Raw genomic sequence first — 25289 nt, 5'->3', positions numbered from 1 at the left:
TATATATATATATATATATATATATATATATATATATATATATATATAGGCCTATTTTTCGTCTTTAACGGTACGGAACCCTTTGTGCGCGAGTCCGACTCACACTTGGCCGATTAAATAAATTGTGTATTTCTGTTGCCGCTATAACAACAAATACTAAAAACAAAATAAAATTAATATTTAAGGGGGGCTCCCATACAAGTTACAACAAACGTTATTTTTTTGCCTTTTTTGCTCGTAATCAATACTGGCAGCACTTGACATTTTCATAAAGGCCTTAGTTATATTATGTCTACTTTACTTTAACGCCTCCGTGGTCTAGTGGTTAGAGCATCGCTCTCGACTCCGGAGGTCGTGGGTTCGAATCCCGCGTTGGAAACATGTTATTTCCAAGTTTGGTTAGGACAATGCAGGCTGATCACCTGATTGTCTGACAAGTAAGATAATCCATGCGTCGGATGGGCATGTAAAAAGTCGGTCCTGCGCCTGATCTCTCGCCAGTCGTGTCGGTCTTCCGTCCCACTGGGTTATGAGAGTAAAGGAATAGAGAGTGCTCTTGTGTACTGCGCACACACTTGGGCACTATAAAAAAAGTACTCCTGCGTACCTGGTCTGGTTTCAATGAAACCGGCCACCGTCACCGAAACCGGTGTGGGGAGTATTATTATTATTATTACTTTACTTTAATAATTTATAATAATACGAGCTTTTGCCCGCGGCTTCGCTCGCGTTAAGAAGTATTATTATATACAAAATTTCATCCCCTATTTGAACCCCTTGGGGTTACAATTTATCAAAATCCTTTCTTAGCGGATGCCTACGTCATAACACCTACCTGCATGCCAAATTTCAGCCCGATCCGTCCAGTGGTTTTGGCTGTGCGTTGATAGATCACTATGTCAATCAGTCAGTCACCTTTGAGTTTTATATATATATATATATATATATATATATATATATATATATATACTAGCTGTTGGCCGCGACCTCGTCCGCGTGGACTTCAGTTTATAGCGCGCGATGTCAACAAAATTGGTGTCAAAAGCTTTTATAAAAAAACCCTGGTACCCCTTAAATCAATACAGCTGTGCAGTGTGCACACAATAAGTATTTCATTTTTTTATATTAAACTTTATATTTTATGCCAAATTTTAAAGCTTATTTAGCCCTCCAATTACACAACTTTACCCATAAACTATTTATCATTGATAGATTTAAGGTTACGTCACTGCACAGATAAAGTACTGAGTTATTTAATACCGTAGAATAGATATAACAATCGAAAAAAATCGAAACTTAAATGTAAGATGATACCACGTCTTATAGGAAGACTTTTGAGCAAGCGTCAGCACGATGTAGAAGACGCACGGCGCCATCTATTATGAATTGTTGGAACTAACTTAATTTGAACAAATTTACGCATTTTCACCCCCTTACAACCCTTTTTTCCAGTAAAAAAAGTAGCCTATGTCCTTTCTCAGGCTTTAGACTATCTGTATACAAAATTTCATTACAATCGGTTCGGTAGTTTTGGCGTTTGGCGTGAAAGCGAGACTGACAGACAGACAGACAGACAGACAGAGATACTTTCGCATTTATAATATTAGTATGGATATATATATATATATATATATATATATATATATATATATATCCATACTAATATTATAAATGCGAAAGTATCTCTGTCTGTCTGTCTGTCTGTCTGTCTCGCTTTCACGACGTTTTGTACACAGTTATTCTAGAGTCTGAGAAAGGACATAGGCTACATTTTGATGTGGGAAAATATCTTATTTCCATGAAAATATCGATGAAAATGAATTCGCATTGCGCGTGGTCAGCGCTCATCCCGGGGGTCCTGGGTTCGAGTCCCGCAGGCGGAACAAAAAGTTTTCAATGTTCCTGGGTCTTGGATGTGTATTAAAATAAAATTTCAAAAATCTTAAATGTATTAATTTATGTATAATATAATAAAAAATCCAGAAATATATCGATGCAATGAACATTTTAGTTCTAATACGATTCAACAGATGGCGTTTTATTTTTTACTTCATTGTAACATAGAACTAATCATACTTATTAGTTATTATGTTTTTGTTTATAGTTTCTAATACGTTAGAATATTATGTTTAATAATATTATCACTTGGTATAATAATAATCAATCTATCTTATCTTATAGAACTCCTACTGCATTTCTAATAGCGCCTCTATATTCTATAATCTAACAGCGCCTCGCCGCTGCCATTCCGGTGTAGCGCGCTACACCGGAATGGCAGCGGCGAGGCGAGCACTTTCAGCGCTGCCATTCCGGTGTAGCGCGGCCCTAAGAGGGGTACCACTTACCAGGGTTTTAAAAAGTTTTTAAATTTGACACAAATTTTGTTGACACCGCGCGCTATAAACTAAAGTCCACGCGGACGAAGTCGCGGGCAACAGCTAGTTATGAATATAAACAATATTATATAGTAAAGTAGGTATGATTAGTTCTGTTACAATAATAAAGTAAAAAATAAAACGCCATCTGTTTTCATATATTAGAATTAAAATGTTGATTGCATTGATATATTTTCTGGATGGAATATAGGAACAATCGGTTCGGTAGTTTTGGCGTTTGGCGTGAAAGCAAGACTGACAGACAGACAGACAGACAGAGATACTTTCGCATTTATAATATTAGTATAGATTATGTGCACACTGCACAGCTGTTTTTGGGTATTTTGATTAATTAAGGGCCGCGCTACACCGGAATGGCAGCGGCGAGGCGAGCACTTTCAGCGCTGCCATTCCGGTGTAGCGCGGCCCTAAGAGGGGTACCACTTACCAGGGTTTTAAAAAGTTTTTAAATTTGACACAAATTTTGTTGCCACAAAATTTGTTACCGAACCGATTGTAATGAAATTTTGTATACAGATAGTCTAAAGCCTGAGAAAGGACATAGGCTACTTTTTTACTGGAAAAAAGGGTTGTAAGGGGGTGAAAATGCGTAAATTTGTTCAAATTAAGTTAGTTCCAACAATTCATAATAGATGGCGCCGTGCGTCTTCTACATCGCGCTGACGCTTGCTCAAAAGTCTTCCTATAAGACGTGGTATCATCTTACATTTAAGTTTCGATTTTTTTCGATTGTTATATCTATTCTACGGTATTAAATAACTCAGTACTTTATCTGTGCAGTGACGTAACCTTAAATCTATCAATGATAAATAGTTTATGGGTAAAGTTGTGTAATTGGAGGGCTAAATAAGCTTTAAAATTTGGCATAAAATATAAAGTTTAATATAAAAAAATGAAATACTTATTGTGTGCACACTGCACAGCTGTATTGATTTAAGGGGTACCAGGGTTTTTTTATAAAAGCTTTTGACACCAATTTTGTTGACATCGCGCGCTATAAACTGAAGTCCACGCGGACGAAGTCGCGGGCAACAGCTAGTATATATATATATATATATATATATATATATATATATATATATATATATATATATATATATATATATATATAAAAAACTCAAAGGTGACTGACTGATTGACATAGTGATCTATCAACGCACAGCCAAAACCACTGGACGGATCGGGCTGAAATTTGGCATGCAGGTAGATGTTATGACGTAGGCATCCGCTAAGAAAGGATTTTGATAAATTCCAACCCCAAGGGGTTCAAATAGGGGATGAAAGTTTGTATATAATAATACTTCTTAACGCGAGCGAAGCCGCGGGCAAAAGCTCGTATTATTATAAATTATTAAAGTAAAGTAGACATAATATAACTAAGGCCTTTATGAAAATGTCAAGTGCTGCCAGTATTGATTACGAGCAAAAAAGGCAAAAAAATAACGTTTGTTGTAACTTGTATGGGAGCCCCCCTTAAATATTAATTTTATTTTGTTTTTAGTATTTGTTGTTATAGCGGCAACAGAAATACACAATTTGTGAAAATTTCAGAAATCTAGCTATAGCGGTTATTGAGTTCCAGCCTGGAGACAGATAGACGAACAGACAGACGGACAGACAGACGGACAGACAGACGGACAGACAGACGGTCAGTCAGACGGACAGACAGACGGACATATATCGAAGTCTCAGTAATAGGGTCCCGTTTTTACCCTTTGGGTACGGAACCCTAAAAATGTAAAGCGATCAATATTTTCTTGTATATTTTTAGTATCGCTCAATGTCTCAGATACGAATTGACGTATATCCGATGGGCTTGGAAATTCCAGTCAATTGTATTGCGCAATATTGCTGCTTGTTGCAGCTTGTTGCCGCAAATTGCTAGATGTAGTCGTGACGTCATAACTTGACGAGAATTGACTGGAATTGAGCAATTTATTTGCCCGTACAAGTGCACCTTAATAGGGCAAATAAGCTCATCAACAGACAACAAGTTAAAACGGTATTTTTATATAGGCAATTTGATATAGGTACCAAGTGTTAGTCAGTACCCTCATAGTAAGCACGAATTTAATGACACTTCTCAAGTTAAATCCACCAAGGCGTTTAGGCTACAGAGCGTGCCAAACAATATTTTTACAAAAAATGTACTTGTGGCGGTACCCACAATTCGCCTAACATTCCTGCATCGTGCTATCGAACTATTCTGAGCGCGTCGGTATATATACGACAGCTGAAATGTATCACGTGGGCTTCGGCCTGACCGAGTATACCACCTCGCTCGGTCGGAAGATCTTCCTTTGCGGCCTCCACGCTTATTCCCACATACTCTTGAAAATCCCTCAATCCAGCCCAATTGCCTAATCAGTAATCACCCATGCGTAAGCTTTTTATTTTATTTCAAAATTATCTTAATATAATTTATGACCATTAGAAAGGAACAAACGAAAATGGAAATAACAAAAGGAAACACGCATTTTTGTAATAATAAACATAAACACAAGAAAGCTTTAATTTTTAATCTATTACTAAAATTTACAAGAATAACTTTAACTACAGTCGTTGCTGGTTACTCTTTGATTTTGTTTAATATCCAGTCCATGAACTTGGTTACATCAGTGTAGATCCCTGGGTACTCGGAGCCGCACTGCTTGGGTCCATGGGAGACGATGCCGTACTGCACGATCCTGTAAGCCCCCTGGTATTCATTCTCCAACATGAGGGGACCTCCCGAGTCACCGTTGCAGGAGTCCTTCCTCAGCTCACCAGCACAAAGCTGGTTCTCTGTTCTGTCCTTTGATGATCCCCTGTAAAGTGAAAGAAATTACTTTTGAAACTGGATATAATTATGTAAACATGAGTTTCTGCAATTGTTTCAAGACACAATTATTGTCTTTTGATAAGTTTATGTTCCAAATTTCTCCTAGGCTAACATTGGCCTTAAAATTTTTTTTTGTTGACATTATTTACAATAAGGTTAAGGGGTGGGGAAATGAGATAGGTGGAGGATACTTGAACAGGTATCGGTGGAGAAAATTTAGAGGATTTTTTAAAACATTTATACAATTTTTTATTCTGATGCCATTTGCATACGAATCAACATAAGTATCTGAGTAAGATACGTAGTAAGATAGTAGTTAACAGACTGGTTTACAAGAATGTATGCATTCGCACGGAGCGATCGCGAAGTACACTATTATTTTTAACAAAAAATTAAAACCGACTTCCAAGGTAAACACAATAATAATATGACCTAAAAGTATTAAATAACTCTTACTCTTTAATATTGCCTTTTTCAGAATTCGTCTAAATCGCAACTATTTCTGTACATACTACAGTCTACATTACTTTGAAGTCGGTACCAGTCCCAAAAGTTTCAGATATTCTGACATTGACTGATCTCACGATTAAATTAGCTGGTACCGACTTCAAAATAATGAAGACTGTAGTATGTACGTTCAGGAATAGTTGAGATTTAGACGAATTCTGAAAAAGGCAATATTAAAGAGTAAGATTTATTTAATACTTTTTAGGTCATATTATTATTGTAAACTAGAGTCTTACCTATTATACTTCTTCCGGCAGTCGTCTCCCCTTAAAATTGGAATGTCAACTTTCAACAGAACCGATGAATCTTCGTTGTTTTCTGTCAATCCCCACCCGGCTACTGTTGCCTTTCTGCCGCCCAAAGATACATTGCGCATTGCAGACGATACGGGCAGACAAATGGGAGCTGCGTTTTCTGAAAAATCAAGAAGGATTCGATCAATAAATAATAATCGGCCAAGTGCGAGTCGGGCTCGCGCACGCGTACCATTATAGAGCAAAATTAGGCCAAATATTGTGTTTATTTGTATGGGAGCTCCCCTTAATTTTTTATTTTAGTAAAGAGCATTTTTTTGTGATTTGTATGGGCCAGCGCTCCAGCTGCAGCCTCATCAGCTGATGAATTTGCCCAAAGTTTAATAAAGGATTACTCTTTCAGCAGAGTTCACTGTGAAAGTGCTTCTTTCACAGTGAACTGTATAAGTATACAGGAGACTCATACACATCCTAAAGTCTAAACTCTAAAGTATTAGCTCTTTGTTTTGATTAATTAATTTATTATCAATAGACCATGTATATGAGTATGTTCAAATGACAAAATTATATTATTTAAATTAATAAGTAAATGCTCCATGCGCGTTTTCGCGAATAAAATAATACAAGTATTATAATATTATGTATAATGTCGCGTTTAGCTCTGAAATCTGAACGTACCATGTTAAAGTTTTCTTTCACAAAATACCCTAAATGTGTACAAGCCATGATGCAATGATATTTAAAAAAAATATAACATATTAAGTAATTGGCACAAGTTGGCATAAGAAGTGTAAATACTTAAAGAACCCTGATCCTTGCAAATGTAATAAGAGTACTTACTGTACGAGAAGTCTATTGGCTTTTTGAGGCGAAGAAGAGCAATGTCGTTCAGTACAGTCGGTAATCCCACGTAACCTTCATGCACAATTTCTTCTTCGACCAGCATATCCTAAAATAAAAATACTAATGGAGAAAATGTAATGACCACAAAATATATTTAAAAAAACAAATTGGAAAATCTTTCAACTGTATCATGTCGACGATCTAAAAAAAAATATGATGACGAAAGTACGGCGAATGAGCAGTACTGCATGCTGATGAAGAATGCATCCATTAAAATTTGTAATCGTAATGGTCTGGGTCGGAAGACTATTCTACCTACTAAGCAGCACTATACCTGGAGATGTGATTCGCAGACGTAAGTTTCTCCCGTGCCCTGACAGTCGGTCGCGTAGCGGAGATCGAGCTCGCCGATTCTGACGCCAGCTATCTGCTTGTTCTGGACGCAATGGGCCGCCGTCAGAATGTACCTCGAGTTGATGATGCTGCCGCCGCATTTGAACTGGAGACCGTAACCTGAACAGCACAGACAGTACATTACTTTTACAAGAAGTTACAATATTCAGGGACAGCACATACAGTACATTACTTTTACAAGACTGAAGAAACAGAAGTATAGCATAGAGAGTACGTTACTTATACAAGAAGTTACAATATTCAGGGACTGTTCTACTGTAACCCTTTTGAGATAAGAAGAGGTCCTTTTTCAAAAGGGAAGACATGACCTGTATTATACAATAATTATGATAGGTAGGAATTTCGGACTTCAAAATATAAGAAGAAGAACCGACAGGAATGGTAAACCTTGCTTCTAACCCCTCAGCTTTCTCTTTTTATCTGGCAAGAAAGTTGTCGTTTCTTGTTTGTAATTGAAAGTACCATTGATGAAATTGATTCCTAGGCACTTGACGGACCAACGTCATTTGGTCGGACCATGTCAATTCAATGTTAATTCTGATCTGTCGGCTGGGGTATACATAACGCGACCAAACTTCGTTCGGTTCACCGTCTGCCTAGGAAATAGGAATCAACTTCGCTGATAGTACATACGTGTTCTGTGAGAGATGAGAGCCATCCAGGGGAACTCGTAGAGGTTGGCGGTGGTTCCGCCGACGATGCGCCGCCCGTTGATGTCTCCGCAGTTTTCCGGGAGGAGACCAACGTTGGGGTGGCTTTCTAGATTCACACGATTGAGGGTGGTGACTGGATCGAAGGCGGAGCAACACATCTGAAGAATAACAACGTTTCTTTAACTTCCATGTGTAATAGTTTCTTTTAAATTGTGTCAATAGATAATGATATTAGTATTGCTTCTATATTTTATTTTATTACAGGTTTTGGTCATATTGGATAGTTTTTGGTTTTTGAAGGTGAGATCTGATCATCGGTTTTGACATAGGATTGTCAGATATCATTCTGTAAATAAATATCCTTTCGTTAGTGTTCTAAGTTGTATTTGCTAAATACGCATATATCTTATTTACAAGACAGAAATATTTTCCAGTTTGCATCATTATGGCCATGGATGTCAATTTTAATATCCACCAAGCCCAGACAGATTTTAATAATAACACAAAATTTATTGCTTTTAAGAAACTAGTTTGAATATCGCTTCATATCTTTACTAAAAAGCTGAGGAGTTTGCTTGGACTCGAATTGGATTTTTTTGTACGGGACAGTCGAGAAAGGCTTTTTGACAGGGATAGTGAACCAAAATATATATTATTGTTACGTGACATAAAATTTTTGGCACGCCACTGGTCCCAAAACTAGTATTGAAATTATTTTAACCAACAATAATAAATGTAATGTTATAGATCCTCTGCATAGTGGGCACCAAATTAGGCAAATTTTGAAATACGCATAGGATCACAAAAAATATTGAATGGCACGTTTAAGACTTGACTGAAGATTTCTTCAGAAAAAAGGCACATTAAAACGGAAAGGTTCGCCATCCCTGCTTTATGCTATTTAGCATCACGCTACGACCAATAGGAGCGTCATCTCAGTTATTACCATCATCGTCATAGTAAAAGGAAGGGAAGTAAGTTATCTTCATACAAAGGCACCGCACGCGGCTTGTATGTGTGCGCCATAGTATCAATGCGTCGCCACGTACGGCACACAACAAAATCTCGGCGGTACCAGCCTAGTAAAACTGGCCGAGATTTTGTTGTGTGCCCGGTGCCGTACGTGGCGACGCATTGATACTATGGCGCACACATACAAGCCGCGCGCGGTGCCTTTGTATGAAGATAACTTACTTTCCCTCCTTTTACTATGTCATCGTCTTTGTTATTGTTGACGCGGACGAAGTCGTGGACAACAGCTAGTGTCAATATCTAAAGGCTTACCTTCGGAATCTTGTTATTTTGTGAGGTGTCGAACCCGCAGAAGGCATTTTTGAATGTCTCAGCGTTTTCATTGCGCTTCGCTTGCTCAGCAGCGCGCGGACATTTGGTGTACGCTATGCAATCTTCGCATTGCTCTACAAAACAAAGTAAGTAAGTAAAGTAAGTATCCAATATTTTTTTTTACTTTACCGTTATATTATATAATATTATACATAAGCTATATTATGAGCCTATAATCTACATATGGGTTTGATAGTTAAAATAAACAAATATATAGAGATGATCCAGGAAAATTACCGTTTAAGGGGTTATCTAATTGTAAATAAGTACATCGAGTTGTTTTTATCGAGAAATAAGGTCGATAAGTGTGATAATATCTGCACATGTGGCGAGGAAACTCGTAACAAAATATCACTTCTGGATATTCCCCGACTCGGGGTCAGTGAGTTTATCGATGGATAATATTATAATTATATTACATTATGTTTATTATCGTTGATGACTAAATCAATGTTTTTCAACCTTTTTTAATGACACCTAGCTAAAATATTTTACGATACCCTTTGCCTTTTTATCAAGTATATTGTTTTGTTAAAATTTTACTACGTCGCGACCCCCCATCCCCCACAGAAACAGCAATTTATACGTGGGAGAGCCATGCTTCGGCACGAATGGGCCGGCTCGACCGGAGAAATACCACGTTCTCACAGAAAACCGGCGTGAAACAGCGCTCGCGCTGTGTTTCGCCGAGTGAGTGAGTTTACCGGAGGCCCAATCCCCTATTCCCTTCCCTTCCCATCCCTACCCTTCCCTATTCCCTCTTAAAAGGCCGGCAACGCACCTGCAGCTCTTCTGATGCTGCGAGTGTCCATGGGCGACGGAAGTTGCTTTCCATCAGGTGACCCGTTTGCTCGTTTGCCCCCTTATCTCATAAAAAAAAAAAAAAAAAAGCCCTCCATCACTAACTCTTAGCATTGTTTACAGTACATATTTATTTTTCCTTAAAGCAATCATTATTTTGATATTGTAAGTAGGTACTTAGTTCTTTACAAAAAATAATAAAATTATAAAAACAAAATAAATCTTATAATAAGAGCAGTAACTTACTTGCATGTACAGTAATAAACAAGAGTGCAAATAAAAGTATAAATTTGAACATTTTTCTGCACACAACCGGAGTTGTTGAACTGGGCGAGCTAACTGATGCTTGCAGTTATAAACAAACTGGTTACCCCGGTTTCTCGTATGCGGTTTGAGGATATATTTTTAATCCGTATTTACCTTGTATACTTTTATGGGTATTTTTAGCCTCCGCGGTACAGTCGTTTAGAGCATAGGTCTTGACTTAGACGTGGGATTTTTCCCAAATTGGAAAATTAGTCTGGTTAGAACGTTTAAGTTTGGTTAGGACAGTGCAAGCTCAGAAAAAAGCGGATCTATGCGTCGGATAGACATGTAAAGTCGGTCTTGCGTGCCTCTCTCGCTATCTGATCTGTTGAGCTTTCACCAGCCAATTGGGTTGTGAGAAAAAATATTTTATTTATTGTTTTAGATAACACAAAAAAAAAATATTATGGAAGATAAGAAATAGGAACGCCTGGTACAGTCGAGAGCATGAAGCGTTACACTGTCTTTGCCTCGCTGACGACTGTAATAAGAACGGTTCTAATAACAATATCAGAGTATAAAGCTGCGCGTCCATCCCATCGGCTAAGAAATGCCGATGGGATGCGTCCACTGCATTCGGATTCCGCGTCGGCAATTTAGTTATTAATGTATATATGAAATGTGTGCGTTAACGCTTTGGAGTTAAGGTTGGATTTGCTATGTTCAGTTTTGATACTTTGTTTCGATGCGCTTTGACTCTGCACTAAATATATAAATTGACCCATAGACGCGGCTGCGGATGACGTCATCTGCATAAATTCCGGTCTCAGGCGCAGAAATGCCGATCCAGCGCACGCAGTACCATACAAATCAATACAAAGCAACAAATCCGTACGCTCCGTACGCTCCGATTCCGATCCAGTGCACGCGCAGCTTCAAACTTTATTACATTTGTTTTCATAATTTATTAGGTACTTACCTTATTAAATGAGTGCCAACTGCCGTCATGACTTCATGAGTATTAAGTCTGAAGTATAATATTATGTAAAGGTCGTATCGTGGTCGTAGTATACTACGACCACGATACTTTACATGTTCGTAATCTCTTGCATTGGTACATTATGGGCCAATGCGCAGTGGTTGCATTATTTTAATCTCTTTCATACTGTTTATGGATTTCTTGTTGTTTATACGATTTGTGACTCATTTCATTTATCACATTTTGTTATTTTCCTGTCTGACAAGAGTAATGTTAAAAAGACTAGAGTAATGTTAAAAAGACTAGACGTGGGAGAGCCATGCTTCGGCACGAATGGGCCGGCTCGACCGGAGAAATACCACGTTCTCACAGAAAACCGGCGTGAAACAGCGCTTGCGCTGTGTTTCGCCGAGTGAGTGAGTTTACCGGAGGCCCAAGTATCCCCTACCAATTCTCTTCCCTACCCTCTCCTATTCCCTTCCCTTCCCTTCCCATCCCTACCCTCCCCTATTACCCTATTCCCTCTTAAAAGGCCGGCAACGCACCTGCAGCTCTTCTGATGCTGCGAGTGTCCATGGGCGACGGAAGTTGCTTTCCATCAGGTGACCCGTTTGCTCGTTTGCCCCCTTATTTCATTAAAAAAAAACCCCACAGTGCATGAGTGTCTGAATTATAAGTGGGTTATTAATCTTAATATAATTACCAGTAAATAATCCATACAAACTATTTTGAACCCACTTATTAACCGAATGAAATAAAAATAATAATAATATCTATGGACGCTTCACACCACGTCAGTCTGGCCCCGTGCTAAGTTACTTACACAAATTGTAAAAAGAGCTTACTTTTAGAAGTATATATATATATATATATATACTTATATAATAATAAGTTCTCCAGAACTGCAATTATTGTATTATGTACTTAATAAAAATTTATTTCATTTTTTGAAGATTATACAACCATAATAAAGAAAAAATACAAAAGAAAAAAAAATAAGAGAAAGAAAATACAAATTCTTATTTGTATTTTCTTTTACAAAAGAGAAACAAATCGATTCTCTTATAGAAAAGAGAAACAAATCGATGCGACGCGCCTTTATGAGGGAACCGTGATGGTACCCTATTCCATAATACTAAATCACAATTTTACACACTTGGTTGGCTTTTAGTAGACTCGAGGCATCAGATTAAGGCATATCAATGAATCTCAAAAATTGCTAAACGGTTTTTCCTACTTGTCATATAACTCGTAATATATTAAAAATTACGGTATGTTTTTAGGTTTTCCCACCAATTTATACATTTACACTATATTATCAAGAATATGGGTAATATTCTTGATATAGTGTAAATGTATAAATTAATATGTAAGTATATCTAAATGTATGCATTATAACAATTGATTATGTATATATCGCTTAATCACAGGCGATTAAGTTCTTGGATTTTACCAAACTATTCCTTTAAAACTACAGGAAATACCTATCCGCAACTGGTTCGGGAAAACCTTTTACAGAGGATAATATTATGTTCCTTTGTTCATTCATTTTCGCAATACCTGATCAGTAAGTCACATACCTATAAACGGAACATGAAAGTAAAAAAAAACTTGTAAAATAAATTACCAATTTACTAATTATTGTGTAAAAAAGTATTTAGGCCTTATACTACGCAAATTCATGTTTTTATTTTCAAAAGTGCGGCGTGACTATTAGTCCTGTATTGTATGATTCCCGTCCTGGGTACTGTATGAATAATTTTTATTATTTTTTGAACAAAACGAAATTAGCCGGACAATAGCCGGAAAATTTGCTGGTATTTTTAATCTTTTAAATAAATAAATAATTAAAAATGATTCGTAAAGTAGGTACCCGGAATTTATCCGGGTACTGTACGAATCTATTTATTCACCCCTAAACTGATTCATCTGTGATTTGTGTAATACAGCTTACTGCTTAGCCTCATGTACCATCGAGGAAATTGATTCCTATGCAATTGACAGACCAACGTTATTTGGTCGAATATTATGTCAATTCAATGTTAATTGTGATCTGTCAGCTGGGTTTTGACGTAACGCAACCAAACTACTTAGGTCCCCGATTTGCATAGGAATCAACTTATTTGATAGTACAATGTACTATCAGAGAAGTTGATTCCTATACTAGGCAGATGGCAGACCTAAGTAATTTGGTCGCGTTGTGTCATACCCAGCCGATCACAAAATTATTATTGAAATAACATGTTCCGGCCAGTGCCGTAAAATAAATAGCCCTTTTTTGCGCCCTGTGAGAGCTTCTACATAACTGCACCTTTGCTTTTTAACCGACTTCCAAAAAGGAGGAGGATATAATATGTTCAGCTGTGGATATTTTTTTACTACATTGGGAAACATATCTGGGGCGCAGCGGGAACTTATCGGGAGCAATTCGAAAAATAAGGATCTCTATTCTCTCTGGTCTGGCCATTATTGCGCCCCCCAGAGTCTACGCCCTGTGCCTGGGCACTGGTGGCACCGCCCTATTTACGGCACTGATTCGACCAAATGACGTAGGTCCGTCAACTGCATAGGAATCAATTTCTTCGACATGGTAAAATGAATTTTAAATCCATAATAATGTGATCTCACCAAAAAAAGTAAGTTTGAGGAGGAAATCCATCTTCCTTATCAAAAGATCCACCTGGATATTTAAAAGGTTACAACAAGAAAGTCAAATAAAACAAAAATTACGACTACCGAATTTATTAAAAATATCTTAATTTATTCTGTGACCTAATTTTAGTCTTATACTCAGTTAAAGCTTCCATTCTTTCTTGCTTGTATGGATCGTGTATTTCAGAGGATTAGTTAGTCCTTCGTCCCAAAAATTTTCGTCCCATTGGGAGGAAGGACTAAATATGAATTTTTAACAATTTTTTTTATTCTAGCCCTTCGTCCCAATTTTATGATCTATTGAACATTTTTGGGACGAAGGACTCTTTCAGAGTACCCCACGCCACAGTGTGATAAAAACCTCGATTTTGTTTCACAACGTTTTTCTTTCAAAATACTATAGTTGATAGCTATATAAACATTAGAGTAAAACTCCGAGATCGATATTCTTTGTAGTTATTTTTTTAAAGAGTGTCAAAGTTGGCGTTTTTCTGGGTAAAAAATTTGCATAAAAATTAATAAAAAAAAAACTAATCAAGTAACATTAATTTTGTTTATACCAATTAAACAAGCACTTAATACTTGACTTTTTCTCCGAATTTGGTTAACCTACTGTGATCAAGTGGGCAGATATTTATTTATTTAGTAATTTTAGTTTTTTATTTTTTATTTCGCGATTAGATCGAATTAGAAAAAGTTTTAAGCATGAAATGATAGTGTGAGTAATCCTTTATCAATGTTATTAAAAATCACACTCTAATAACCTCTGTGTCAGAAGTAATATCCAATTCAATTTTTTTTTATAAAAAATCGGATTTTTTATACCTAGGGTTGTCACTAAAGTTGATATTTTATTTTCCCCGACTACATCAGAAGGTGATTACTGATTAAATATTGTTTGAGCATATAAAATCATTAATTTACGTCATATTTTTTCACTTTTTAGATTTTTTATTATTAGACCTACCTAAACGTGATCCTGATATTTTTTGTATAGGGTATCGATTGTGAATTTGCGTATCAACCGGATAAATCAAACAAGAGACCTTTAGTGACAACCTTAGGTACAAAAAATCCGAATTTTTATTTAAAAAAATTTAAATACGATATAACTTCTGACACAGAGGTTATTAGAGTGTGATTTTTGATAACATTGATAACGGATTACTCACACTATCGTTTCATGCTTAAAACTTTTTCTAATTCGATCTAATCGCGAAATAAAAAATAAAAAACTAAAATTACTAAATAAATCAATATCTCCCTACTTGATCACAGTAGGTTAACCAAATTCGGAGAAAAAGTAAAGTATTAAGTGCTTGTTCAACTGATATATACAAAATTAATGTTACTTGATTAGTTTTTTTTTTAATTAATTTTTATGCAAATTTTTGACCCGGAAAAACGCCAACTTTGACACTCTTTAAAAAAATAACTACAAAGAATATCGATCTCGGAGTTTTACTCTAATGTTTATATAGCTATCAACTATAGTATTTTGAAAGAAAAACGCGGTGAAACAAAATCGAGGTTTTTATCACACTGTGCCACGCAAGAAACCAGAGTGTTCTAAAATATTCATTCTCGAATATTGTCCAGTATCCAGCCCATGAATTTGGTGACGTTCGTGTATATTCCTGGATTATTGGAGCCGCAGTTCTGGGGCCCTCTGGAAACTATGCCGTACTGTATGATTCTGTATGCCCCCTTGTATGTGCTCTCCAGCATGAGAGGGCCGCCGGAGTCACCTTCGCACGAGTCCTTGTTGACTGCCCCGGCGCAGAGCTCGGTATCCACATTCCATCTGTTCAAGGAATACATAATATTATCTACCGGCTACCGTTTACACAATATTAGGAACGCAAAATCATCAATCGGAAAAAAACTGGAGGGGGTTAACCCCAGTAATGTACCATCGAATAAATTGATTCATAAGCAGATGTAATTTGGTATGATCATGTCAATTTAAAATTTTATTAAAGTTGTGATCTGGGTTTGTCATAACGCGACCAAATTACATAGATCTGCCATCTGCCTGCGAATCATTTTCACTGAGAGTGCAATATGACGTCTGGTCATTTAGCTACCAAAGTAAACCAAAATCCTACTAATCAAAATCCTTTCTAATTTCGCCCAGCGATTTGAATTATTAAACGTATCATTACATTCATGCCAAAGATACTGAACGGATTTTGATGGGTTCAATTACTCTCAATTCCAAAATAAAATACTCATTTTTTAAATGCAAAACAAAAGCTAGTGTGCGAACATATCGAGTGATGAAAATAAAAGTCGATGACCATACTGGAATCAAGACTGGTATGATACGAATGATGTCATTGGGCTTGAGTCTTGACCAACCTTAATTATTTTTAATTTGTTTGTCCTTATTGCAACCCAATCGTGAATCCCAAATGAAAATCCACTCATATTAATGAAAACCGAGTGTTGTGCAGAAAAAATATTATTTAGTAACTTAGTTGTGATAACAGTAATTTAAAACAGTTTTGCTTAACTTTTGGTAATAATTATTATTATATTTCTTCGCTTCATTCTTCGATATATAAATAATTAACCAAACGTAGATTATAACTTTGAATGAAGCGACTCATATAATAATGATCGAACTTCTGGTAAGTTCGTTTGATCATTTATAATTATCGTCACGTTTATGCACCAGACATTGTTATTTTTGATAAAAAATAAATAACGTGTCAGGTTATTAAAAAGAATAGTAGCTTTGTATTTAGTTGTATTATATTATGTATATTAAATTTTCATTTAAGGCAACTTTTTCTCTGTAAAAAACTTTTAATAGTGCAAACCTGGCAATAATTTTATGCATTTTATTATGTAGAACATCTTATATATAAAATTCTCGTGTCACAATGTTAGGCCTCGTACTCCTCCGAAACGGCTTTACTGATTTTACCCAAATTTTATATGCATATTCAGTGGGTCTGAGAATCGGCTACTGGGTATTTATTATATTGATAAGTGCATTTGTTCAATAAATAATAGTAAATTATTACAACTCGAGACTGACGGCGACTATTGTTTGTGGGACGTTGTCATGGTAACGTACTTATTTAGTCACTTCAATAAAATAATATGGGTGGAATACTTCGATCACCAATATACTATATAGCAATGAGTTTCTAAAATACTAGAGTAGCAATGTCTTACAAAAGATTCTCAGAAATGCGTAACCACTTTTTTGTTCAAAAGACAATGTCAAGTCATATATTCGTTATGTCATTATGTATGTGAGATATGCCTGCAGGCATCTTCGAAGTGGCAACGCGTTGCTACCGTAAACTTCCAATCTAGTTACGTTAGTAACATAGAATATCATTGCTATATAGTATATTATTTAGTATATTAGTGATCGAAGGTGGAATACTTGATTTATATTATGGCAAAGAAACGTTTGCCGGGACAGCTAGTAATTTATAATCTACAGGATAGAAGCACTTCCATCGTGGGTATCGCAGACACAATAGATTTTCAATTGTTATGCGGCAGCTGGCTGCCCCCGCAAGCAATTTATTGTACACCCATCAATCCGATGGGTGTACAATAAATTGCTTGCGGGGGTTTCACTAGTGAGTATTGAGAGTAGTGAGGGTACTACTTGGAATTCTTAACAATAAATAAATTTTACCTGTTGTAAAAACTGCTGCATTGGCTGCTGCTCCAGATGGGGACTTCCACCTTCAGCAGTATCGAGGAATCCTCGTTATTCTCAGTGAGGCCCCACCCAGCAACCGTCGCCTGTCTCCCAGACAATTCTGTATTCCTCATACTCGCCGTTATTGGTAAGCATATGGGGGCGGCGTTTCCTAGAGTGACAGTTTATATATTAACAAATAGGAAATGTTACGGAAGAGTTAGAGAGGGCGCTACTAGCACACACAGTAAATAATCCGACCGATAGGCGATATCCGACATGTTGCACATGCCTATTTACAGATTACAGGCATGTGCAACATACAGAAACATCAATAGCATTCTGAACGTTATATTTAAATGAATAAGGGCCTGTATTCACTTTGATTATTGCGAGTGCAGGTGATTAGTGGTTAGGAGAAAATAAAGTTTCGCCACCAATACGACCTGCAAACCTGTAAGAAGAAAGCGTATTCCGTCTTAAATAGCCGGCAACGCACCTGCAACTCATCTAATGTTGCGTGTTGTGCAAGGGCGACGGTAGGTGCTTTCCATCAGGTGACTGCTCGTTTGCCCCTTATTCAATAAAAACTTACTATATGTGAAGTTGATAGGCTTGATCAGTCGCAACAGGGCTATGTCGTTGGCCACAGTCTTACTTGTTTTCACGTAGCTTTCATGGAAAATTATTTCTTCTACGATCATGTCCTGAAAAAGTCGAACTTATTTTATCAATATTTTTTTTACAAACAGTGTAGAGCTTAAAGAATATAAAACTATAAAAATTGATTTACAGGTAGATCCAAATCCACCAATCCACAAATCATGCCTTGATATAGCCCTACCAATAAAATATTATGTAGATCCGCCATGCTTTACATTTACTTTACATTTTACTATCAGAGAAGTTCCTTCGGCAGAGTGCGGACCTACGTAATTATTGTGTACGTAATTTATCCGCATTATGTCAAACCCATCCGAGAAATCACGACAAAAATTGAATTGTAAAAACTAAAATTGAAAAAACGTGACCAAATGACGTAGGTCTGTCAACTGCCTATGAATAAATTTCTTCGACGGTAACCTTACACCGGACACCTTACAACGGACCTTATTGTAACTACAATATTTTTGTAAATGAACTTTTTTATTAAGTACCTGAATATGTGATTCACAAGCGTATTGGTCTCCTGTCCCCTGGCAGTCAGTCCTGTACCGTATGTCGTATTCTCCTATGCGTACACCAGCGATGATCCTATTTCTAACACAGTGTGCGGCAGTCAAGATGTATCTTGAATTAATAATGCTCCCTCCACACTGGAACTGAAGACCTCGTCCTGGAATGAAGAATGTTATATTGTAATTTTTATTAGTTTAAAAAAAGAATTTTCTTTAGTACCTTCTCACAAAAGTGAGGGCAGAAAAGGAAAAGTCCATGTCCAGGTCCATATCGCTTCATGCTGCACAAGTTGGAGAACATGAAGAAATATAATATAGAATAGAATAGAATAGAATAAACGTTTATTTGCAGCTAAAACTATAGAAATACATAAATTATAAATTAAAGAAATAAGAATAAAAAATATAAAATCGTTGAATTATTATCATAAAAATATTGAGTATATTAGCCGCAAATTGGACCAAGCTCGGCAGTGTTGGCACACCCAGCAGGTAACCAACGCCGGTCTTCCGCTTGACCCATTCCGTGACCTCACAGCCGTTCCAACCTTTTAGTGACACAAGTCTTAAATAATATATAAAGGGATCCATAAATATCTATCTATGGTATGGATATATATCTATGGTATATCAGTATGGATGTCGCCCTCGAAGCAGCTAAACTACGGATTTGATTATAACAAATGCACCTCATTTGATGATCAATAGATGAAAATGATATCGCCCATGACATCCTACTAATATTATAAAGGCGAAAGTTTGTTTGGATGTATGTATGGATGTTTGTTAATATTTCACGCAAAAACTACTGAATGGATTTTAATCAAACTTTACAATAATATAGCTTATGCATCAGAATAACACATAGGTCACAATTTTAACCAACTTTTAAAATGGGGGAGGTGTTATGTTCGTTTTTTTTGTTCAACAATTACTCTGCCGTTTGTAAACCGATTTTCAAAATTTTTCATTTGGTGTTTAGGGTATCATCCGAATTTGGTACTATATTCACAAAAGTGGTAACCCGAAGAAGGGATCCATAAGTAATGGGACATCTAGTCTAGGCTATACTTATAATATTTTTCTCATGTCTTTGTCGGATTACGGTTTTTTAACTTCTACTTCTTAATTGCTACTTGCTTGTTTTGTAAGAGATGAGCGCCATCCACGGATACTCGTACAGGTTCGCCGTGGCCCCCCCCACGATGCGCCTGCCGTCTATGTCACCGCAGGAGTCCGGTAGGAGGTTAATGTTTGGATGGTTCTCTATGTCATCTCTACCTTCATCGTCTTCGAAATCTGAGCAACATACCTGTGAATAATGAAGTTTTTGTTTAAGCAAGTTTGTAAAAAATGAATGAACGTGGGTGTTTACTGTTTAGACTTTAGGGCGTTCGCTACGTTGAGCGTGTGCCCGCCGCGGCTGCCCGTCGCGGGCGCCCGCGCCGTGCGCTCGCCGTAGTAACAACCACGCACATTAAGAGGATACACCAGGGGCGAGAGAAATTGAAAATAGGTATTTGAAAATATATTGCTGTCTCACCAATCTCAAGTCTCCCACCGCAGAGCGCGATAGAGACAACACGACAAAAGTTCTAATAAAAGAACAGAAAATCTTCGATTCGTTGTCCGCTGATTCCTTCTTCAAAACTTAACCGATTTACGTACTTTTTCATTAAGAATTAAAGGAAGGCTTGAGCTGTGTTCCTATGTTTTATGTTTTTTGTATATTTTAGCCAGTTTTGTTTTCTGGGTGTTTGAACACAGAGGAAAATCTGGCCATTTTTTTGGGTTTTTGGACGTTCTTATCTTTTTTAATAATAAAATTATGAAAAAAAGGAAAACATAGGGACATGCTAATAGTGGCCATAAATATTCAGGAAAAAAATCATAACTCTACCGGCATTATCCAGGGAGGAAACAGGGGACAACGTTTGTATGGAAAAACGGCGGTGTGGAATCCTCTTAAAACTCTGGAACGAACTGTCACCAGCAGTATTTCCGGACCAATACGACCTGCAAACCTCCAAGAAGAGAACGTATTCTCTCTTAAAAGGCCGGCGACGCACCTGTTCCATGGGCGACGTCAGTAATTGCTTTCCGTCAGGACCCGTTTGCTCGTTTGCCCCCATCCTAATATTATTAATGCGAAAGTGTCCCTATCCATACTAATATTATAAATGCGAAAGTGTCTGTCTGTATGTTACCTCTTCACGCCCGAACCGCTGAACCGATTTTGCTGAAATTTGGTATGGGGATACTTTGAGTCCCGGGAAAGGACATAGGATACTTTTTATCCCGGAAAAATATACGGTTCCCACGCTATAAACGAATTTTGGCGCAACGGAGTTGCGGGAATCATCTAGTTTTTAACCGACTTCCAAAAAGGAGGAGGTTATATGTTCGGCTGTGGATATTTTTTAAATAAAAAAAAAAGTAGCCCTACTGTATGTCCTGTGACATACTATACGTTCAGTTCGGCAGCTTATTGAAAGTTTGATATTGTCACATGTCTACTCTGGTATTATCTTACTTTTGGAATCTTCTTGTATCCTGAGCCTTCGTAGCCGCAAAAGGAATTTTTAAATTTCTCTTCTGTATCCGAATTCCTATTGTGTATTGCGAGATCTGTTGCTCTTGAGCAGGAATTGAATTTTACACAGTCGCCACAGTGCTCTGAAAATAAATAAACAAAATATTAAATATGTAATTTTAGTTTCTATCCATCTTATTTTTCTTTATATTCATAGTTTCTGTCTTCTCTAATGTTGGATAAAATCAGTTTACTCTACTTAATACTTCTCCCTCATTCTCTTTTCTCTCAATACTTACAGGTATTGGATAAATATACCAAATAAATTATATCTTCCTCATATCTCTATTTTATTCTAATATTCCTTCCTAATGTCTCCTACCCTAATTTACTGGGTAACTGTACTATGAGTAATTAATTGTTGTCGCTGTCGAAATAATTGAATGCAATTTGTTTAAGTATCCAGTTAGCGGTTTTGTAATCATCAGACTGGCCTTTAGGGTATTGATATGAACTGCCCGTTTTATGTAAATACGTGCGTCATTTTCCTTAGTAATATTACTAACTGCATCAAGGGCATTTTATGATAGGATAGCATAAATCGCTGCATTAGTTAAACTAGGTGGTAATTAAACAACGATTAAGTAACTTATAAGGACATATACCAGTTAGGGCTTCACGCGAGGGCGAGATTTTTCTCGTCTCGTCTCGTTCTCGTCTCGCTTTTACGAGACGAGACGTTTTGGAAAACATTATCAGCAATACCGAGACCACATCTGTGGCTGTTGTTAATTTTTTTAATGAAGTTTTTATTCGAAAATTCAGAAAAGGTCTACTTAGAAAACAATATATTTTACAAAATATAAAATCTGGTAACCATCCAAACTGCATTATATCAAGTCAAGTAAATACGCTAGTCATAAATATTCCTTTTTCTCTTTAATATATTATAGAAATAAATCATTATTTACAACTAAGCGAGACGAGACGAGTCAACTGGTAACGAGACGAGACCGAGACTTGAACGAGAATCAATTTTTTGAGGATTGACGAGACCGAGACGAGATTTTTGTTAATCTCGCTTACTCTCGTCTCGTGTGAAGCCCTAATACCAGTATATGGAATCTACTATCAGAGAAGTTTATTCATATAAGTACAGATAGCGTGCCTACGTAATTTGGTTGCTTTATGTCAAATCCAGCCAACAGATCTTGACCATATCTTGACTAACATTGAATTGACATTACTCGACTAAATGACGTAGGTCCGTCAACTGCCTATGAATTAATTTCTTCGATGGTACGTTTAAAGCAGCGGTTCTCAAACTTTTTTGGTGGTGGAACTTTTTTAGGAAGTGACATTGTTCGCAGACTCCTCAAAAATGATTTTTTGTCTTTAAATGAACAATTATTGTCTAATGACGTTTCTAAAAACAATTTATGTATTGTTCGCAGATGCCTTTGAGCTGGGAGCTGGCTTTGGGCCACACTTTGAGCTGCTTAAAAGATTAAAGCAACATCATGCATGCGCTTGGTTACTTGTATTTGTACCGTACTTAATAAGCGCAAAACCTTGGAAATCTTGGAACAAACTGTCACCAAATTTTTGTTCCTTTAATAGTCCATCGCTATTCATAACGTATGCATTCCATTGAAATTGGCATAATATTTAAAGGAAGAATGTTTTTTCCTTGAAGATTTTGCTCGCCAACAGACTTGCGACTCGTCTGGTGTAATAGCCGGTTTATTATTATTCCAATCCAGTGCATTACAGTGCAATCATCCATTGGATTAGATTACTGGATTAGAAAAAGTCACATGTGACACGCCAGACTAAAACAACGGAATTTGAATAGAAAATTCTTTTTTTGTACCATAAACATGATGATAACATGAGATTAGAAACAGTACAAACAGGTAGTCTAGCTCATAGCTGTTTCTTCCAGATAATCAAAAAACTTTCACTGCAACAATTTCTTTATAAGTAAGTGGAACGATTGATAATATTCATTTGTAACGTAACAGTTTACTGAGGGCCGGGACATAAAAACACGATACGACGTCGCGTCGTGGGAATCTACGACGAGCATCCCGGCCCTTATGCCCGGTCTTTAAAGGATTTTGACGAGTGTTCATCTGCAAAATTTCTATATAAATTTTTATATAAGTAATTACTGAGTTTGATTGGTTCTCGTCAAAGATGTTTTGTTGTTTTGATGACAAAATACTTCAGAAACCAGCCATATTTACGTTATAAATTATAATTTTTTTACTTTTGCCCATGTCCAGTTGTGGATTTATTTCTTTTGAATTAGGAGTACGAATTGTATTTCTTCATTTTGTATATTATTATAATAATAATTATAATGATATCATGATATGAGTATATTCTTGACTCTACAGTGTATTGAAAATAAATAAAATTTATGATGAATAAATAAGTCATAATTCATTAGTCATTAGTTATATTACCTGGGTAACTTGTAATAAAATTATAACTAACATAGTTGACATATTGCTTTATCTTTATTCATAATAATATTATAATAAATCATAAACTTATAATATACTGTTGTAAATAATGGCAGAGGAAACGTTTATTTGTTGATTTTTCGCGTCGTATAAACTCTGAAAACACTGGACCGATTTTAGTGGACGAAATATAAAGAGAAGATAACGATGAAGGACATGCTACTTATAATTCAGGGAAATTATATAAAAAAAGTCCATGAAAGTCACAAGAAGTTTTCGATTAAGCAGAAAAATATATTACATATTAATATAATTAATTAAGTAGTTCTTAAATACTTACTCCTTAAAAATATAACAAATGTATATTAATTATAGCTTTTCTTTGTGTGATGTGTTGTATAAGTTTTTCTTACAAGACTCTAGCCTAGATTGTTATTTTTGTGTAAGTACACAGTTTTATATAAGAATACGTAAGTTTTGATTTATGTACGACACATTGTTTTATTGCAGCTATTCGATTAAGGAAATTATGTTTTAGAACGGTTTTCCTTCTGATATTGTAACCCCTGCACTGTAACCTATGACGTAAACTGATTATACACCATTATGAACTGTGTGTTGTAAGACAAAGAAATAAAATCTTTAATAGTCATTATATCTATAGCAGGGGTCACCAAATGGCGGACCGCGGTCTGCATCCGGACCGCCGACCCATTGTGTGCGGACCAAGCATGTTCGAACTTCGAAGATGATCTTCGTTCATCTTAGGACTTCAACATCTCCAGGATTAAATGTCAGTGTTTAACTGGAAACTACTAAATATGGTCGCTTACTTCTTATCATACGAGTGATAGTTTGGAAAAAAAAAGTATCATATTATTATAAGTTTAACAACATAATATACATTAACAAGACTTATAACAGTAGCATAACAATAAATAAAATTAACTTTAAACATATTGAAATTACAAAAAAATAAAACAATTAGACTCACAATCAGACATAGTACAACCAATTACTAGTAATCATATCTATACTAATATTATAATTCTGCAGAGTTTGTTAAAATATATAGGTTTATATATAGTGAGAACAAAATTTATTATAATATTTCAATGAAATAATTTATATTATTCAACAGTTGGTAATACACAAATTTTTGATACCGATCGCTTTAAACACACGTATCCTTACATTTTACTGTTCCCATCCGCGTAACCTTGTCCAACCCGGTATGTTTCTTAACGATGTCCCATTATCACTATACAAGTCACTGCAATGCCCTCTTCTAGCAACAAACCTCCTAAAAGCCATCAAACAAACCTTTAGATGACAAGTCACTAGCCGCTTCAAGATGGACAGCCCTGGTAGACATACATACAAAAAGACAAATATATACCCCTTAGTTCCTCGACTTCCGTTGTCCGTCGTTGAATTAGTCCAACGTGGTAGCCGAAACTCCGCTAGCCTTTCTTGATCATAACGATAGATAAACCATTCTTCGAGAAGCTCTTTCGGTAAGTACTC

At 36.3% G+C, this 25289-nt stretch overlaps 1 protein-coding gene across 1 annotated transcript in view; it reads right to left on the bottom strand.

Moving 5' to 3' along the window:
* Positions 1-4912: 4912 nt before the first annotated feature.
* LOC121726105 (transmembrane protease serine 9-like) overlaps positions 4913-25289 on the bottom strand; it is a 30993-nt gene continuing 10616 nt past the window's right edge. Inside the window, exons 2-14 of the mRNA XM_042113338.1 lie at positions 21292-21434; positions 19899-20070; positions 18738-18916; positions 18176-18287; positions 17575-17752; positions 15495-15714; positions 10280-10382; positions 9173-9306; positions 7869-8046; positions 7156-7334; positions 6819-6927; positions 5961-6138; positions 4913-5203 (exon numbers count right to left, since the gene is read on the bottom strand). Coding sequence (XP_041969272.1) covers positions 4966-5203; positions 5961-6138; positions 6819-6927; positions 7156-7334; positions 7869-8046; positions 9173-9306; positions 10280-10382; positions 15495-15714; positions 17575-17752; positions 18176-18287; positions 18738-18916; positions 19899-20070; positions 21292-21434 — 2123 coding nt within the window. The 3' untranslated portion in view covers positions 4913-4965. The remainder of the gene's footprint in view (positions 5204-5960; positions 6139-6818; positions 6928-7155; positions 7335-7868; positions 8047-9172; positions 9307-10279; positions 10383-15494; positions 15715-17574; positions 17753-18175; positions 18288-18737; positions 18917-19898; positions 20071-21291; positions 21435-25289) is intronic.

This window comes from Aricia agestis, chromosome 4, assembly GCF_905147365.1.
Source record: "Aricia agestis chromosome 4, ilAriAges1.1, whole genome shotgun sequence".
NCBI classification, from domain to species: Eukaryota; Metazoa; Arthropoda; class Insecta; order Lepidoptera; family Lycaenidae; genus Aricia; species Aricia agestis.
This window is presented reverse-complemented; position numbering and strand designations above follow the sequence as displayed.